Source organism: Protomyctophum parallelum (assembly GCF_964188405.1).
Source record: "Protomyctophum parallelum genome assembly, chromosome: 22".
Taxonomy (NCBI): Eukaryota; Metazoa; Chordata; class Actinopteri; order Myctophiformes; family Myctophidae; genus Protomyctophum; species Protomyctophum parallelum.
In genome coordinates this window covers 20,964,651-20,985,086 of record NC_139714.1, presented here as the reverse complement: position 1 = coordinate 20,985,086, position 20,436 = coordinate 20,964,651, and the positions used below count along the sequence as shown (strand labels likewise).

At 44.1% G+C, this 20,436-nt stretch overlaps 1 protein-coding gene across 11 annotated transcripts in view; it reads right to left on the bottom strand.

The window, feature by feature from the left end:
• Positions 1-20,436, bottom strand: part of plekha5 (pleckstrin homology domain containing, family A member 5) — a 243,472-nt gene that overhangs the window by 17,082 nt on the left and 205,954 nt on the right. For 6 of the 11 annotated variants that reach the window (XM_083758115.1, XM_083758120.1, XM_083758119.1 and 3 more), the window contains 6 exons: positions 19,339-20,046; positions 11,748-12,073; positions 11,196-11,443; positions 10,375-10,458; positions 7,606-7,725; positions 5,972-6,025 (listed from right to left, as the gene is read on the bottom strand). In XM_083758115.1, the coding sequence (XP_083614241.1) occupies positions 5,972-6,025; positions 7,606-7,725; positions 10,375-10,458; positions 11,196-11,443; positions 11,748-12,073; positions 19,339-20,046 (1,540 nt within the window). The remainder of the gene's footprint in view (positions 1-5,971; positions 6,026-7,605; positions 7,726-10,374; positions 10,459-11,195; positions 11,444-11,747; positions 12,074-19,338; positions 20,047-20,436) is intronic. The other 5 variants (XM_083758118.1, XM_083758122.1, XM_083758117.1 and 2 more) reach the window with 3 other exon arrangements.

The window sequence follows — 20,436 nt, the reverse complement described above, 5'->3', positions numbered from 1 at the left end:
TCTATCTTGTAATCTGCTACTTTCCAGAAGGTTTGACAAATTTGGAAAAAATGAGAATTGTAAGAACGTTTTGATGCAAACACTTCTTTTGCATTTTATATTATAGCTATTGCTACTTTTACTCAAGTAAAAAAAAAACAATCAGAGTACTTCTTTCACGACTGCAAAATAACCCATTAAGACCGGGAAAGCATCCGTGTCATCTTAGCAAAAAAAAAAAAAAGCATTATTTTATGCTTTGGCTATTAAAAAATAGCAGATATACAAGCTCACAGCGCGTCACCTTGGGCCGCACTATGAGCTTGTAGAGCTGCTATTTTGTTTTTGAAAAGCTGTGAAAAATGAAAATCGTTATAAATTATTTTAACACAACTCTTTGCTTGGGGGGGGGGGGGGGGGGGGTGTCCCTGGAACAACATATTTTGAGATGAGGGTCGGCGGCCAAAAAGATATATAATTTTTGTTGACATTTTTAGTGTCTGCTTCACGTCTTAATGGGTTGGAACACGTTGAGAGCATGTTGTGATGACACCGGGGGAAGCGGCTGACTGCATCCAAGGTGGTGATGAAACGAGAGGTGTTGATGATGAGGTGGCACAGTGGTGGTGGTAGGGTACAGGGGGGTGGGGGGGGGGGGTGCAGATAGACCCCCCCCCCCCCAGGACTGGGGACGGGGCTTGATTCAGCTTCACATGCAGTCGACTCCAACTACAAACACAAGAGTTCTTTGTTCAAAGCTTTTCTGCTTTGATTTGGCCATTTTCCTCAATATAGACAGTAATTTGGGTTGTTTTAACCACTTGTGACCGATGTGTGACCAAATTTGGTCATTGGGCTGCCATTGGTATACTTTGTTGGATGATGGTGTCGCACAGAAAAGTAAATTGTAAACAACTATGTATATTGCCAAAAATAAGGACACCAGGTCGTAAGTGGATTAAACCCTGGATCATCTAATTTTGTAATATCTCAATTATTGTCTGTTTGATTTTTTAATCTTCAGCTCAAAGATATATTAATGAAAGTGATTTCATCAGGTCAAGGTGTTCGATGGAAGCATCCAGGACAGACTGTATAGGAAGCTGAATGGGAGACCACCCCGGCCATGGGAGACCACCCCGGCCCCGGGACCTTACTTGCTGGTAGAGTTGTGGCCGTGGCGCCGAGTTCTCGATCATAGTGTGAATCATGAAGATTAGGGGCTCATTCTCCTTCGTCTGGCGGAGCGCCAAGGAAAAGAGGACACAGAGCTATGGTAACACAGTGGAGACCGCGGCGCTATATACCATGCTTAAACCCCATGCTTTGTTGAGCGGAGTCCCTCTCAGGGCAGGGAAAAATGACACAAAATACAATTTACATTTACAACAAGAAACTGTAATTATCATACTTCCAGCTCCGTATGGCTCTTCGCTATCCTGACTCTCACATGAGAGAAAGAGAGAGGCCGTGAGTGCGCGTGAGATAGAGGGTCATGTGTGTGTGTGGGAGGCTATGCTGTGTTTGTGTGTGTAAAAAAAAAATGAAAATGTTGTATACTTTGAAGTGTGCTATATAAACACTGTGACACTGTGACAATTTAATTAAATTTATGTCGTAAACACTAACAATTTAATTGAATTTAAACAGGGCTCGATAAGCATTATGCTTCTCCCCGTTCCCCTGTTTCCAGCATCTTGGACACCTCATTATGTCAAATGGACTAATGTTATAAATAAAGATACATTGTTATGACCAAAAAAGGTGTAGGCTGAAGCTAATTAGGACATGACAATGATGTGCCCTGGACTCTTTGACATTCTACCTTGTTCTATATGCACTAATAGTCACATGCTGTACATGTATTTTGTTTTCCAAAAGTGCTGAACAGTAACTTTTCAGTTTTTGCTCTACCTCAATTATCTTTGCCGAAAGCAGCAAAGGTTTTGGACATAATACGGATGAGGTCTAAAAGGAAACCTGCCACTGATGACTGTTGTGGTTGTGAGCATTGAACCGATAGCCGGTTAATTATCTTGTTTACAAGGACTACTTCAACCATTTTCAACCAATCTTCACACAATTGGTCCTCGATATAGATACTGCTCATTCTAAGCAATCGTTTGTCTCAGAGTATCGAGGGCTGAGGACATTTCAGAAACCTAGCCTACCAGTGACATTAGTGGTCAGGTTTGGTCATTTAAAACAAGATTTCAAACGTTTTGTGTCTTTTATTATTGCAAGAACAATGCCTTCTACACCATGCTAACTTTCCAGGAACAGAAAGGCTGTAGTTTCTATATTAGCTTACCTCGACGATGATGTCATTGGTAGGCAGGTTTATGAACTGCTAGACCACCAATGAAACACTAGAGTGACTAGACTACAAATTGTGGCATCTTATGAGCATTAATGAGAACCAATTATACAAAAGAAGATTCGAGATGTGATTGAGAATGGGTGAAGTGCTCCTTTAATTTACCTCAGTCTCTCTGAGTTACATTAATACTAAGAATTTTACAGAGGATTTTACTGCAGTTTATGACTTTCGTGGATTTGTAAACGCACATGTAAAGCAAATTTGTATCCCTTTCAACAGGGTCGAAAATGAAAGCAATCCATCCCTGTTTCAAGTATAATGAATGCCTATTAATAATGATTACCGAACTCATCCATCATGAAAAGAACCAAGGGGAAACTCAGAGTCAGCATTTAGGGGAGGTCCACTGATGTCCAAATGGCTACTAAAAGATTAACTTTAAATGCAGCATATCAAAGGGATGCCCCTCTACGGAGAATCAATCTTGATAAGAGTGGCTTCTATTGTCAAAATGACAGATGGTCCTGTTGATAAAAGGAATGGCAATATCCGACAGTTAGCCGCGAGAACGGAATGTATTTTTCAAGCTGCCAAAGCTCTGCATGATTAAGCTACGTTCTATACCCAAATAAATACATTAATAAATACCCACGCTTTATCAATTAACTTTGGTATAATCAATTCCCGGAACAAGTCTTTGGAGATTACAAATAAAAACATAAAATGTTTAATCACAATTACATGAAAAAGTCTCGCTAAACCGTTTTGCATCGGACCTCTCCTTTTTCAAGGGGTATTTCACTTTTAAACACTTGGCCACCCAGGCTTTTGTGAATACCCCAGGCACTTTTTTTTTAAGTTGCTTGATTTAATATTTTGATATTCATTTAATCAGGCATGCCCCCTTCCTATTATAAACCCATTGAACTTCAAACTTCACTTGAACCCACGTACACAAAAGCCAGAGTGCGCCCGACAGAATTGTGTTACAGTGAAATACTGAAGAAGGCAGTTACTTGTCGAAACGTCGGTTTCTTGGTTCAAGTGAAAAAAAGCCTTTCAATTCTTGTCACTTTATGCCGACACGAACCGCCCTATAAGCCAACAACGTGTGGCATGTATATGCTCGCATGAACTGAGCTTAATCTGTCTGTTTCTCAGCCGTTCGCTCATCCACACTGAATAATGCATTGGGATTCTAACCTCCGGTCCAAAAATAAACAGCCCATTTAGATGCCTTCTAGGATTAGGGTATATAGCCTTTAAGCTGTCTTATTTACTCGCTATTACACCGCAGACCGCGAGGGATGACGCCGTCCATTTTTAACAGGAACCCGACTCTGGCATGCAGGAAGACACACAACTTCTACCGGTAGCATTAGAGTGTCAACTCAAGGCAGGCAGTGGTGGAACGTTACTAAGACATTTACTTACTGTAAGTACTGTACTTAAGTACCATTTTGAGGGATTTGTATCCTTGAGTATTTACAATTTATATTACTAATATCTATTGGCCTGGGCGGCTGGGCCGGCTTAGCGGTAAAAAGAAAATGCCAAAAAATATCTTTAAAAAAAGAAAGAAAAGAAAATAGCAGATCTACAAGCTCACGATGCGACACATTGTGAGCTAGTAGATCGGCTATTGTAACGTTGAAATGAGACCTTCTGCATAATGTGTACACTTTTACTTTTGGTACTTTAAGTACATTTTGATGCTGATACTTACTTTTACTCAAGAAAAAAATAATTCCAGACTTTTATTCGTAACGGAGTAGTTCTACATTGCAGTAAAAATGTAAGTACTTTTTCCAACACTGGCAGGCAGGAGCCTGCTGACGCCAGCCATTGCATCACAGGTCTGAACCAGTCTGTGTGCTTTGCTGAGCACACCGTCAAAACGGATTTATCGTCCATGAAACTTTCTGCCCTCTGCACACAGAGTTCTGTCGCTACGCATAATCAGAGCAGCAGGTTTTGGGACAGAAAACCTCCGCTGCATCCGGCTCGGCTGTGCCCAATTAACATTAATGAGCGTAAAGCTATCCTCTGTGACTGTCCTGTTTGCCCCGGATTTGAACCTCCTGCACAAGTGCTGACATATTTTACCAAGGAGCTGGGGCCTGCTTGCTCTGGGGAGAAATTGAATGTTTGAAATGCGTGTCCAACGTAGACACACTGAATGTCTCAACAGAATAGCAGGGAGACCAATACAACTTAAAATACCCCAATTGTATAATGTATATTGTATTAACATTACCATACAGATAATACAATTTTATAAAGAAAGACAAACGTATTAGATTAACTAAATTAAGTCAGTGTCATTTTCACCTGTATCAGCAGTATGTTGGCCCTGTGTGTAATAATTATACAAGGATCTGACACTAAGAAGGCTGATTAGCACTATATATGCCCAGAATACATGCAACACTGCATAATACTGTAAGTAGAGTTCGCCTTAAGGGACATTTGGCTTTATTACCCACAACAGCATGCATGTAGTAGCATACACTATGCAGTTCATTATTACATACTGTAACTTTCATTGAACTGTACATAAGCGGATTATTAGAAATGCAGACACAAGAGGAACCATCTTTACATGATGTATGGCCATGCACAATGAGGCCAGATTCTGTTCCACTGTAGGCTGGAACGAGTGTGAATCTGAATGCATTTCTGTCAAACCGATGACTGTAGACTAACTAAGCACAGCAGAAGTTGAGACTACAACAACCCAATGACTGGAGAGAGCCTCAGTAGTGGAGGAAAGGAACAAGCATAGTGACTGTACGTCTTTTTAAATGGAAATAAACGTGAAAAGATGAGAAACAATCAGTATTATATGAAGAAAAATGCAGCACTTTTCAATCTCTCTGGATTCAGTGAAATGTCACATTTCACCCCAGATAACAAAAGGCTATACTGTGTATATTCAACAGAACTCACATGGCACCGACGGTATTCAGGGTTTGAGGAGTTCCCAGGCAAGTGCTAAACACAAAGTATCTAAAGTGGCTGAGCCAAGCTTACTGGGGTGTGTGCGCTATAATCTTGGAGGGGTGAGTGTGCGGACAGATTGCTGTGTGATCCAGCTGGTAGTGGTACATGTAAAATCCCTTTGCCACTGGATTTGGGATTCTGATGTTCTGCTGTTCAGATTTAATTGTGTGTAATAATTACAACACAGTATATTGTAAATAATATCAGCGGCACAGGCTCACCTACATGATTTAATCACGGGTCGATAACTGTTATCAGCCCCATGGCTAATACAGCAGTAGCAGATCCAATCAGTGCAAGTAAAAATTGCGGTGGACTTGTAACTGTGAAAAACCTATACAGTATGGGCTATGCTATGGTTATGTGATGAACAAATCATTATGACATTTGGTCATAGCCCTCAGTAACAAAACAACAGGCGACGACAAATACAGTGGAATATCTTTCACTTCTGGGAAGTGAAAACGAACTCTTAAAAAGTTCCAACACGTCGTTTAGATTGCGGCCTTTGGAAGCAGTATAGGGCAGCGATTCTCAACATGTGGGCCGCGAACACTTTTGCCATTTCCAAGTGGGCTGTGAGACAGAAAGGGTCGGGAACCTTATTATATTATTATATTATAGGGATACAAACAGCTGGGGAAAACAGTATTTTAGAGAGAATCTCACCTGGCTGTCCAGGTAAACAAGGTTCCTCTGGAGGTGATGCGAAAGAACCTCAGTCTACAGGAAGGTGCACAAAGGAAGGAGAGAACACGTCAGAGATGTGGAGGTGCGAAAGACCGAAGCAGAAAGGGAAGTGAGGAGGGAAGAGGCTAACCACTTTAACCCCGGTGTCCCTATTTTGGGTGTGTTATTATTGTCGTACAAATTTGTCGAACGATAGCGAAAACAGCCGACCTACAAGCTAGCACGTCACTTCAAGAAGTGACTGTGAGCTTGTAGCTCAGCTATTTTCGCTTTGTTTTTCATTTTAATGTATGAAACGGGGCTTAAGTGGTTAAAATAGGAGAAAAGGAGAGGAAAGGGGTTAAAGGGAAAGAGAGAGGCTGGTGTGAGAGCGAAGGATATAAAGGGAGGCAACACCATGCACACAGGTGCATAACTCAATTAATCACTTGCCTATTGTGTCTCCGAATGTCAAATATTTAATCACAGCAACACTAGGAGAATAAGCCCATGGCGCCTCATGCAAAATCATAATATGGCATTGGTTAAGATTCCACACACCAAACCACATACTCTAACTTCCCTCTTTCTTGAAAGTAAACCCCAAAAAACGTTACATGAATTGGGAGGCAGCAAGCGAGCAATGTGAGATTCATGCAGTACTGCACCAAAAAAGCTGTACAGTAAAAATACTGGAATCCTGAATGCCACACAAATATAAATTTCAAACCTGTAATGCATCATGCAACATGTACAACATGTTTGATTTGTCTTTATCGCTGGCTTGTAAAATGTAATCTTAATAATCTTCATTTATAAACAGATCTGGGTCACACAAAAACAAGCGAAGCCCACCGCTGCGTCGGGGCTCAGGCCATTAATTCAAGGTGCAGGGGGTTGACTGGGAGAAGCAGATATGAGCAGCAAACACACAGTGCATCCACTGGGATGCATGCTCGCCGCACCGCACACACCTCAGGCTGGGGATAGACGTAATGCAAAGGTACATGCACACGCGCGTGCACACACACACACACACACACACACACAGTCCACACCCACTGCGAAGTGATTCATCACCAGCGTGCCCACACGTACAACACACACCTCCAACGAGCACACCCACCCATCCGCGTTCCATCCATCAACCCACGGCTAATGCCAGACAAGCTTGTGGCTGCACACGCACACGCACACGCACACACACACACACACACACACACACACACACACACACACACACACACACACACACACACACACACACACGTGCGAGCAGGCGTTGCACACAAAACCAAAGACACATACACACTGACACATATAAGCACGCCCCACGGCGCTCCCTTCCGCGGGGTGCATACGCTGGTTAGACGCACCAACAGTCCGACAGGCATTATAGTCCGACATAACACCGTCGCTCCAGACATGCGTGGCAGGTTACAACTAACACGTGGCTCGCTCCAGACATGTGTGGCAGGTTACAACTAACCCGTGGCTTCCTGTGAGGTTAGGGTTTAGGGTTTGAGTTTTGGGGTATAGTCCGTGTGTCGGAAACCAATGCCTGTCGGATTGTTAGTATGTCGGATGCACCCCATCCCCCCCGCCGCGGGGCAGTGCTATGTGTGGGTTGCTACCTTGGGGTTGGGCCCCTCCATTCCCAGGGTCATTAGCTGGGCTACAGTGTGCTCCCGGATGCTGTTGAGCTCGGCCTGCTGCCGCCGGAGCTTAATCAGCAGAAGGGTCAGCTCCTCGGGCTGCTCACGTCATCACAGCGACACACACACAGGACATAAGAAAGAGCCGCCAACACAGTCTCACCGTTAGCGTCGCGATCCGGAAACCAGGATGGAACAGGAAAGGAACCGGATCCAACATTGTGAGGAACCCCAGGAACCGGTTCCGTCACATTTTGGAACCGTTTTCCGGGAACCGGTGTCACACTTGTCAGAGCTGGTACAGTTATGTGTGGACGTCACGTCTGCTATACAACAGGCTCTATATGCATACGTTCCTTCACAGGTGTTACCGATGATACTAATGAAGGCTCTGTTCCATTCTGGTCAAACAGAGTCAGGGTGCTGCTAGTGTGCGTGTTGGCTCACTGGAAACACTCTGCCACCCCAGTGTGTCTCAAAGTGTCCTTGAGTGGGTTCCAAATGGCCCTTAACCATTTGTATAATCTACAAGTTATGGGGGTCCTTGAAATTAAAACGTTTGTACACTAAATGGAACAGAGCCTTAATTTGGTATCAACAGTAACAGTAAAAGAAAGTAGGGAAGGAGCCCGGAAGTATTATGTTATTCTGTGTTGGCCGGGGAGCCACAGGCCCAAAAGCTCGATCAACGGTTAAGGATTAACCTGTGATGTCATGACATACTTTTTATTTGTGTTTTTTCTATTCACTTGGTCATTAATAAGGTCCACAGAATGACGGGTCTGCTCTGCCGGAAACATTGCGGAAAATAAGTTATGGCCATTTTTGTATACCACACCATAGACAACCAATATAAGGCAAAATGTCATCATACTTTAAGTAGCATGTGACATGTCAAACTAGGGGTTCATGATTCTGAATCCATTCCAAGCATTAGTTTTGCACGAAAAACACTCCGTGGCCTAAAACGGGCCGGCCATAGCCGAAATCACAAATGTGAGTTCAAGTGGATATGGCCGAATTTAGGCCAAGTAGTGTTTTTCATGCAAAACTAATGCTTGGAATGGATTCAGAATCTTGTTTGACATGTCACATGCTACTTGGTCTCAGTATATGTATACGCTGCAGGAAAAGCAAAGCCAATTCCATTTGCGCTATGGTGAAATGGAACGAGGACAAGGGGGTTGTTGATGACTAACAGCTGCTGAGAGAAACAACAGCGGCAGCAAATAAATGGTCTGATAGGAAAATGGAGAGAGCAATTATCTAACATAATCATATGGAAAGAGACGTGTGTGTGTGTGGGGGGTCTGCATTCGTGTTTAATTTGCGCGTGAACAATGGAAGCAAGTCCTTTCATTTAATTAATTAATCTTCCCGTTGTTTGTATGATGTTCAAATCGTCTTCAGCAAAATTGTAATTAGAATTGACTGAAAACCCCAAAACGGAAGGGTTACATTCAACAGAGTGGAGTTTGTAGAGCCACGAACCGTCTGGCCCTGCAGTGACTGCAGATGACATTTTGCCTTATATTGGTTGTCTATGGTGGGTTATATAAAAATGGCTATAATTTTTTTTTGCAATATTACCGGCAGAGCAGACCTCTCATTCTGTGGACCTTAACCCATTTTGACCTGAGATCAGATTCTAAAAATGTCTTCTACATCCTGACAGTTTTCTGAAAAAGCTATGTTTCTATGTCAGTCGTTCTTCGATTTTTCAAAAATAGCAGACCTACAAGCTCATAGCGCGCCACTCGGTGGCGCGCTATGAGCTTGTAGATCTGCTAAAGCATAACATAATGCTAACACCAAAAGGGGTTCCCGCCCCAAAATCGGTTAATGACCAAAAAGAAAAAATACAAATAAAAAGTATGTTATGACATCACAGGCCCTCACAAATTTTGGATGGCTGGCTTCCCGGCTATATGCATAGATAGAGCCTATATTGCACTAGTGGTTCTCAAACATGTTTTTATTTATTTCAAGGACCACCATAACTCTGAGTGTGTACAAATATGGACCTGTAAGGATACATTTGGTTCCATTTGTACACTTTCAAAGTCACACACCTCTAAGGATCCACTTGGACCCCCCAAGTAGCCCAGAGGGTCCCGTGACCTCACCTTGAGAACCACTACAATAATATGTATGCAATCAACACTGTATTGAATTTGTGTTCATCCATGTGTTACTAAATTACATTGACATTGCATTTGCATTCCTAATTTTTTTTAAATGTAGAAGTCATTAAGGGATCAGAATAGTGAAAGAAAAAATCCGAAAGGATCCCAAAAGCCTTCTCACGTCAACAACTGTTGTTGGTCTCAGTATATGTATACGAATACGCTGCAGGAAAAGCAAAGCCAATTCCATTTGCGCTATGGTGAAATGGAACGAGGACAAGGGGGTTGTTGATGACTAACAGCTGCTGAGAGAAACAACAGCGGCAGCAAATAAATGGGCTGATAGGAAAATGGAGAGAGCAATTATCGAACATAATCATATGGAAAGAGACGTGTGTGTGTGTGTGTGTGTGTGTGTGTGTGTGAGAGGGGGGGGGTTCGGGGGGGGTCTGCATTCGTGTTTTATTTGCGCGTGAACAATGGAAGCAAGTCCCTTCATTTAATTAATTAATCTTCCTGTTGGTTTGTAAAATGTTCAAATTGTCTTCGGCAAAATTATAATTAGAATGGACTGAAAACCCCAAAAGGGAAGGGTTACATTCAACATTGTGGAGCCACGTACCGTCTTGCCCTGCAGTGTCTGTGGGGTGATTGTCTGTGGTGGGACGCCAGTTGGCATGGACCGGCGGTCAGGTGGGTAGCCATACTGCAGGACAGAGATGGAACACACATGCATTCAGTTCACACTGATTGGATTTGATTTATTTAAAAAAGGAACTCAATTCAGTCCAATTTCATTTGACCTATTCCACTCAGTTCCGAGCAAACTTTTAATCATCTCTCTCTCTCTCTCTGCATGACACCATTGTGCGGCTAAGTACAAAACAACGCTTAAAGGAGAATTCCATACTAAAAGGCTTTCTTACCTTTCTTTGTAGTTGTTACGTCCCCACCAAAGAGGTCCAGGTGTTATTTTGTGCAAAAGCTCCTTATTGGCTATTTCCCCTACCATAAGCCCTAAATTAATTGCATTGAATTGAATGGGGCTATGGGGTGTTGTGCTAATTCGCTTATTTCCATCGCTCAAAATTATATATTTTTTGTATATATCCTCTCTTCATAATGTAAATAATATCGCAAGCGGCACAGTTTACTACTTATTTTGATGGAAATAAGCGAATTAGCACAACACCCCATAGCCCCATTCAATTCCCATTCAATTAATTGAGCGCCTATGGTAAGGGAAATAGCCAATAAGGAGCTTTTGCACAAAAGAACACCTGGACCTCTTTGGTGGGGACGTAACAACTACAAAGAAAGGTAAGAAAGCATTCTAGCATGGAATTCTCCTTTAATTGTAAGTGCTTCATTGGTTACTTGATCGATCGGAAAAGCAACCGATCGAACGACGGACGAGTCATGTGCCCCGCTCCGGTTATATACCTTTGCGATGTGCGTCCTGTGTCGGCGGTCCAGCGTCATGACGTCGCCCCTGAAGACGGGCGAGGAGGCCTCGGAGTGGCCGCCGCTGGGGTTGTGGGGCGGCTGCTGCTGGCGCGGCGGCGAGAAGGTGCTGTAGAGCGCCAGCGAGCCGTGGGAGGGCGAGGTGGGGATGGAGTGGGCCACGGCGACATGCTCCGATATGTTGCCCATGGTCTTGGTGCTGGGCAGCGTGCCATAGTGGCCTGCCCCTGTGGGGATAACAGCCATGACATGGACATTCATATTTATGTTGGACGGAGTGCCACAGTGGCAACACAGTGGCACTGTGCCACAGCTTATTTATTAGCACGACGCGTTTCGCCGTGAGCTTCGTCAGGTGCTAAGCTCACGGCTAAACGCGTCGTGCTAATAAATAAGTTTGATGCAGTAAGTTGTCCGTCTTCCCTGGATCGTGCAGTCCCTTCCTTGGAAGGTTTTTCTCTTTTTTGATGTCTATGCCTGCTAACTAGACTTCCTCCTACTATACGTCACACATATATACTGTACACGTACCTGAAGGAAGAGCCAGACTCTGCCTGGAGAAGGCCTGCCTCTGCTGCCACTCGTACAGCTGCCACATGGTGTCGTCTCGCATCGACCGTCTCTTCTCCGCCGTGCTGAGCGTAGCGCCGTCGACGCCGCCCGCCGCGGCGGCGTTGACGGTGGAGGCGGGGCGGAGGGCGCGGTCGTACGGCGAGCCGGCCACGCTGCACACGCTGTCCGGCCGCGGCATCATGCTGTTGCGGGGCAGCGTGCGGTAGCCCTCGGGGTAGCGCGGCACGATGCTGGGCCGGTGGCTGGGCATGTTCCTGGGCAGCGTCTGGTAGGAGGTGATGCTGCTGGGCAATGGGGGGAGAGGAGAGTGTCCACTGACTGAATGCTTTATGGTAGGTAGGACAGTAACTATATAACCCATTTAGGCCCGACGTCGAAAAAAATTAAAAAACGTTCGCTCTAAAGAATATATTTTTTTATATATAAGATTTGTACCGCATTTTCACGATAAAATAAAAATCACACACGTGTGAACTGAGTGGTGCAATTCCCCCCCCCCCCCCCCCCTCTCTCTCTCTCTCTCTCTCTCTCTCTCTCTCTCACTCTCTCTCATTAGAGTCACTACCCCTCTCACTGTTTCTGGCGCCCCCTACTGCTATTATTAAGTCACATACTCATGCTCACACAGACAGACACACACACAAACAAACAAACACACAGACACACACACAAACAGGTACGAGGACATTGCAAGCTGGTTGTAGGAGTGGTTGCACCACTCAAAAATAGCAGACCTATACAAGCTTGTAGATCTGCTATTTTTCAATAGCTAAAGTATAACATAATGCTTAGTTAAAACACCAAAAGGGGTTCCCGTCCAGAATGGGATAAAGTGGCAGGGGAGGCACGTCATCTATAAACTCTAATAGGCTGGGTGTCGGATCAAACAGAGTAACAGATCAAGAATAAAAAAAGTGTGTACACCAATTTCTGCTCCCAGACATATCTTTACTTAACCCATTTAGGCCTGACGTCGAAATTAAAAAAATGTCTTCTAAATTCTGACAGTTTTCTGAAATGCCTCATGTTTCTGTATCAGTTCAGTGGTGCTCCATATTTCATGTGAAGGACCCCAAAAATTATAATGTAATTGGCCGCCGAACCCCATCTGAAAATATGCAAAGATTTTAGTTTAAAAACGTTCGCTCTGAAAGAATATATTCAAAGATCTGTGGCTCATTTTCGCGATTAAAAAAAAATAGCAGACCTACAAGCTTGTAGATCTGCTATTTTTCAATAGCTAAAGTATAACATAATGCTTGAAACACCAAAAGGGGTTCCCGCCCGAAATGGGTTGACCCATTCTGGGCGGGAACCCCTTTTGGTGTTCTAACCCTTCTGGAAGGGAACTTTATGTACAGTATTCGAAAATGTAAAACAAAATATATAATTATTTAAAAGGTTTTTCAGACAACTTAGGTCAGGATTTAGATGGCGTTTTTAGAATGGGCCTCAGTGCAAAATGGGTTAATGTTGTATTGTACAACCTGGTTACAAATATTTATCAAGATCTTGCAGTATAGAACATGGCTTAAGTGGTTAATCACCTAAAAAAAACATCTATACTTGGTCTTAGTTAGTTACTTTGTAGATTTGGATTATTATATTATTATTACAACCCACTTCAGCCCTATATAGATTTTAGCCATTTGAAAATAGCCGATCTACAAGCTCACAATACGCATTGTGAGCTTGTAGATCTGCTATTTCCAAAAGATTTGTATACATTTGAAAACTTTTGGTACTTTAAATACATGTGTCCCGTGTCCCCTAGCCTAGGGTAGGTACCCTCACAAAAAACATGCAGTAATCCTGGTCTCTAACCCTGGCCAGCCTGATGGAGGGGAAAGGAAGTGGTTGGAACAACGTGTTCCTTCCACACGCTACGTCCAACCAGGGAAACTCCCCCCTGTCAGGTGTAAAGGAGCAACTTAGACACTCAGGCATGAAGGAAGCATGAGTTCAAGTCCGTTGCTCTCCCCATGTCACCCATACAGTATATGGGGACTAGGTTGGCGGAGGGTGTGTAGAGCCCAGGATCACAATAGACAATTGACACAGGGGTGAAAAATGGGTTACAAAATCGAGTAGTTCTACATTGCAGTACTGATACTTTTACTTAAGTGGACAATGGAGTACTTTTTCCACCACTGAACAAATGTTAACACATATGGCAGCCGCATAAGCAGCACTGACTCATCTTTTCATTCCGGGTTTCATTCTAGAGGAAGTTTGCTCCGCAGGCCGGCGGCCATGTAACAACCCCAGAATACTCATTAACAGCGACTATAGCGCCCCGAGACTCTCGCTGAAAAATACCTGCACTCACCGCGACCCCCAGCATCAAAGCCCTGGCGAAGGATGAGGCAATGGGAAATGGTTTAATTATCTGTATGTGTAGTGTAGTGTAGTGTAGTGTAGTGTAGTGTAGTGTAGTGTAGTGTAGTGTAGTGTGTGTGTGTGTGTGTGTGTGTGTGTGTGTGAGAGAGAGAGATGGGGGGGGGGGGCATATTCACATGTGTATGCATATTTCAAACAAAAGGAAACCACAATCAAATGCAAAACAGCGTAATAATCTGTACGCACCTGCATGTGTGTGTGTGTGGTGTGTGTGTGTGTGTGTGTGTGTGTGTGTGTGTGTGTGTGTGTGTGTGTGTGTGTGAGAGAGAGAGAGAGAGAGAGTGAGAATGAGAGTGACTGTGTGAAAATGTGTGTACATTTTAATTTAGATGTGTGAAAGTATCAAGGTCGCAGAGGGGAACTAAAATGCATAAGGCTACAGACTCATGACTGCATGCTTAAAATAGATCCGCTAATAGAAACCACTGCATTACCCAACTCAACAGGATAGTACTTGGCTTTTGGATTAATATTACCCATGACCATAAATAGGTAATGTATGCCAGTTTGCAGTTTGCAGACTGTAAATTGTAATAGAAACGTGTGCTACAGTACTCTGTGGTGCGCCAGATCCCCGCCAGGCCAGGTAGCCTATACCCCAGGCTGTGTTAGTTGAGGGGTGCAGCCTTAAGGTCATTACACACTGGCGAATTAGCGACGCGATGCGAATAAGCGATCTGAAAATGCGAAATATTGCATGTTGCAGTTCACCTGCAAATCTCTGCAAAATACGACACCAGAGCGAACAAATAAAAGCGAAAACGGTCGCATTTTCGCACATTCGCACATTCGCCACTGATGTGGAAGCTTGCATGGACTTCAATTGGTTTTTTTTAAATGCGAATTATTCGCACGAATATATCGCGTGCTAATTCGCCAGTGTGTAATGACCTTTAGGACGGGCTCACTAACCACTCCGCAAATGGAGATATCTCGCTCAAACATTGGAAGCCGATCCCAACCGAGTGGCATGGAATTTGACTACCGGTAAATCATAATCTTGAATTTGGACAGATTTACCACAAGCTCACTGAGCTTGTGGTACTATTTTTGGAAACATTTGCTGTAGAGGGAAAAAGGAACGGGGGCCTAGTATAGGTCTGCTTTCAATATGGATCAGACTGAGACATTATTTATAATGCAAAGATGCACACACACACACACACACACACACACACACACACACACACACACACACACACACACACACACACACACACACACACACACACACACACACACACACACACACACACACACACACACACACACACACACACACACACACACACACACACACACACACACACACACACACACACACACACACACACACACACACACACACACACACACACACACGCACGCCCCGGAATGGGCTGCCTGCATCTAGCAGCATTGCAAACACCTATAAATAATAAACAACGTGACCGTTCTTCAGTAGCCCGAACGAGACGTTATAGCAATGGAAATCAGCCACATGGCAAAGCCACAGCCACGGTCCCGGCCCTGATAACAATGACAAATGCAGTTTGGGTTAGCGTTCGGTTCACATGCTCTGCACTCATTAAAAGGCTCGCTCCCATGACTTATTCATGTCGACGGCACGGCAAGGCAGAGAGAGATAGAAAGAGAGAGAGAGAGAGAGAGAGAGAGAGAGAGAGAGAGAGAGAGAGAGAGAGAGAGAGAGAGAGAGAGAGAGAGAGAGAGAGAGAGAGAGAGAGAGAGAGAGATATTCAGGGGACAAGAGATAGAGCGAGCAAGAGGTGGAGAGAGAGTACATTGCCCCAGTAGTGGAAAAAGTATTCACATTTTTTACTTAAGGGATTGACTTTTAACAGTAGATTTTCTGGCTCAAGTGCTCTGATTTGCCTGTGGACTGTGAGGTAACACTCGACAAAGTTCAGGTTCTGTGGATATAATTGAGGTAATAAACATAAAAACATAAAAATTAAAATAAATGAAAATTAATGTCTTGAAGTTGAAACCACACATACATTAGCACTAAACAATTAACACAATATGTAAAAATATGAGCCAACCAGGTGAATAAATCACATTGTGGTTTAACCTTTGCTTTTAAATGAAATATCCGAGACTATTAAAATGTCATGGAAGATGTTTCTTAACATATTGCTAGTTTGACCACTTCAAATGGTTCAATCTTAAAACAATAACCGGAAATAGCCAATCTACAAGCTTGTATGTCGTGTATTTTTGCTGTGGAACATGCTGACTTCATGTGGAATCCAAATGACTGAATCAGTCCCACTTGGGATATCGTCCCTCGGGGGCCAAACCAGTGGGGCCTGTCCGTCCCACACGTTGGGAAGCACTGCTCTAAAGTCTAAATGACACCATTTCTCCCACCGCTGATACACATTTGTGTGGACGGAGCGTTTTCATCTCCCTCTGGACCAGGGGGGCAGTCAGCCAGATATTTCGTGAAGCCTCATTTGAAATCGGTAGTTCATATAATGGCCTGTTGTGGCGCTGGACTGGACCCAAAAGCATAGAGGCCCATGTATTTTGGCCCAACTTCACCTAGACTGTATTACCTTAATAAACATGGTCATGAATACTTTCTTCTTCCAGTCACTAGTTTAAAGTCTCATTTCTAATGTCATAATATTCTTTTTGGAAAATTATGGTCCCATTAATTAAAATAATGACCATAAAGTTGCGTATGTTCTGAGGGGCGTGGCTACCGTTACCGTCTATGATCGGGATTCCCCTCCCACTCAAGAGTCTACTCCTCCCACTCGAGTCAAAATAAAAACCAACGGAGAAGAAGGGGGGAAGTCCCGCCTCGTTGTCTGGGCAGCCAATGGCCAGCTGGACCCAAACGGAGCCAGCCAATGGCCAGTTGGTCCAAAACGGATCTAGAAAGATGGCGATTTACAGTGCAAGGGATTTCAGGCTTCATTTTACGTTCATGTTAGACCCGGGGAACGCTTTGTCCATATTTTTTACAGTCTATGCTCTGCACACATGGACTGTCAGAGCTATAGGGCAGAGCTACGGAGAGGAGATACGGCAGTCTCACTCCCAATCTTCTGAAAACCCACCTCTTCAGACTCCACCATGGCCCGTAGCACTTGCCCTAGCCCTTAGATAGCACTTTATGTAGACTTGGATAGTATTTTAGACAGACTTATAGCTCGTTACGTAGACAGCACTAGAATTGCATTTCATGTAGTCATAGCACTATATAGTACACATGTATATTGTATAATAATATAGTATAGTATGTATAGTTGACATAGATACTCCACTGTTACGTTCTTAGTTTATACATGATTCATGATAACTACTTTTTATATATGTGATGTATGCCATGCTTTTGTTTTTGCTTAATGTAAGTCGCTCTGGATCTGCTAAATGCCTAAATTGTAAATTGTAGAGATGGAGCGGGAATAGAAGCAGCAAGGAGAAGAGGAGAGATGAAAGACCGCGTCTGTTTTTATGATCTTCTAAAACTAGGGTCACACGAACGCTTGCCCCTGCCCGTGGTAAGGGAATTAAGTTGATATTATGTATGAAGGAGATTAAGGCATTTGGCTGCTTTTTTGTTGTAATGATTTTGGCGCTAAACGCAGTGGTGGAAAAGGTACTCTATTGTTTTACTTAAGTATCAATACTGCAATGTACAGTAGAACTACTCCATTACGAGGAATTTAAAAAGTACAAATGTATTGGCATCAAAATATACTTAAAAGTACCAAAAGTAGAAAGTACTCATTAGGCAGAATGTCTCCATTGCAGGTTTTCAAATGTATAAAAACATTTTGAAAATGCTGTATTGTACTGTACTGTACTGTATCTATGAGCTTGTAGATTGGCTATTTTCAAATAGCCAAAATGTGGTTTTGTATGTTTTGTAATAATCAAATCTACAAAGTAACTAGTAACTAAAGTTTTCAAATAGTAGGAGAAAAAGTAAAAATGTTGCCTCTGAGATGTAGTAGAAGTAAAACTATTGTAAATACAAAGTACAAATACCTCAGAATTGTACTTAAGTACAGTAGCCTACTTAAGTAAATGTACTTTACACCACTGGCTAAACGGTACATGTATTGAGGGTGCGGTACAGTCAGACTCCTGTGATCTTCCATATAGAGAAACTGTACTGTACCGCTTGTAATGAAGACCGTTTGAAAAGAGCTTCACACGGAAGGGATATCTGTAGGGTGTAAAAGTGTATAGCAAATAGCAGAATAAAAGCGGTGAACGTACTTGATAATAAATCTCCATGAGGTATGGTTCCACATACACAATTAACAGCACAACGTTACATTTAAAAAAAGGTCCCATGTTGCTTGGCAAGATGCCTCGTTTTCTTCACCAAATGGAGTTCTAGCGCAGGTTGAGGCAGGAACATGAAGTCAGCTGACTGTCAGCGGATGTCCCTGAGCACCAACTACCCACACGTTCACTAATCAGAGAAGACTGCTTTAAGGGATGACTTTTTTGAGTGGTGCAACCACTCCAAGGAACAGTGTCCGTGTTCACTCACCTATGTGACTACCTATGTGACGTTAACCCACCTATGTGACTATGAGCACCAGTATGACTATGAGTACCAGTAGGGGCACTGTTGTGCCAGAAACAGAGAGAGAGACAGTGCTGCACTGTTGCCTGCTAATGAGAGAGAGAGGAGCGAGGGGGGGGGGGGGGGGTTCCTATTTTTGTTTGGTTTTAATGCCTAACAAAAATAAATACATTTAAGCTAGGCATTGTATGTGTTTGAACAAACATTATGGGGTGTGATCGTTATGGAAGTCAATTGGGGATAAAACTATATAACACAACAAAGGCACACATTATCAATATTCCAATACTCAAGCTTCCATAATCGCATCCTCCACTTACGTCGCCTCCGTCGAAGAGTCGAGGAGGTGAGCATGAGGCAAGGACGGAGGAACTGACTTTAAGAAATCAGAAAAAAAACACTCCACACTCGGTCAGCCTCGCTTTTGAAGCGACAGCAATCACAAAGTCATGACGTGTCACACAGCTGGCTTGCTGTACCACTCCGGACTCCGGATATAACTAACATTTGGGAGGTGAACGATGTACGGGTCACACTGGAGGACGGAGGAAGCAAGCAGACATACATACATTTGACTATTATAAAAAACAGTCTTACCTCCTGGCGTCCTCGTCGGGCCCTCGTGTCCTGTGCGTGCGGACCCAGTGCTCCAGTTGCTGCATGGAGTTGGTCCTGGACAGCCCTCTGTCCTGGCCCTCGTGGGCCTTTCCCGACGCTCTCCCCAGGGTGCCTTCAACCTCCCCGGGACTGCAGTCCGTCGTGGGCTGGTCCCCTGAACCGGTGCTGGCCCCGGCCCCCGAGCCGTTGTGCAGTTGGGCCAGGTTGGCCGCCTGCCCCTGGCGAGAGGCCGTGACGGCGGCCGCGATGGCGGCCGCCTGGGCCGGCTGAAGCTTGATGCTGTTTATCTTTGTCAGAGTCCTCTCCGAGCTCGGGTCCCTCTGGAAGCCGTACTTCTCTCCGTCGCAAAGCGTCGCGTACCTGTCGCCTTCCCTGAGGGTGGCGTACTTGCCGCCCTCTCGCAGCGTGCTGTACTTCTTCACCTCCCTCACGGTGCCATATTTGTCCACAACGTGTATGGCGCCGTGCTTGCACTCGCTGCCGTACCGCTCCTCCCGCAGCGACAGCTGCCTCTTCACCTCCTTCTGCGGGACGTGCTTGTGTTGCTGCAGGTCTTTCTGGAGCGAGTGTCTGTCGCCCACCTTCTGCAGCGCGTACTTCTCGCCGTCCTTCGTGAGCAGATACTTCTCCCCGTCCTTCTGCGGCGCGTACTTCTCCTCGGGCGGCGCCGTGTACTTGTCCTTGGGGCTGTGTCACAATCAGGAAGTGACGATTAACCGTCAAACAAATAATTGTGATTAGGCGATTTAATTGTGTGTGTTTTTATTTTTTGGAACATATGAATAGAAAGGATATGTTTCTGTTTGCCTTTTGGGCTTTGTAAACAAAAATGGCACTGGGCAGATTATGACGAATGACTGAAATATATACAGAAAATTCTGACAAATAGTGGAAATAGTCCATCTACAAGCTCATGTAACGATGCGTTGTGAGCTTGTTGTGAGCTCAGCTATTTTATTTTTTTTAAGCGCTAAATGAAAATCACACCAACGTGTGAACTGAGTGTGTGCTGCAATGGTCAATGGGTGAGTTTGTGACTGCTGCTCAACAGTGCCACTCAGGGGTCACCCAGCGGTA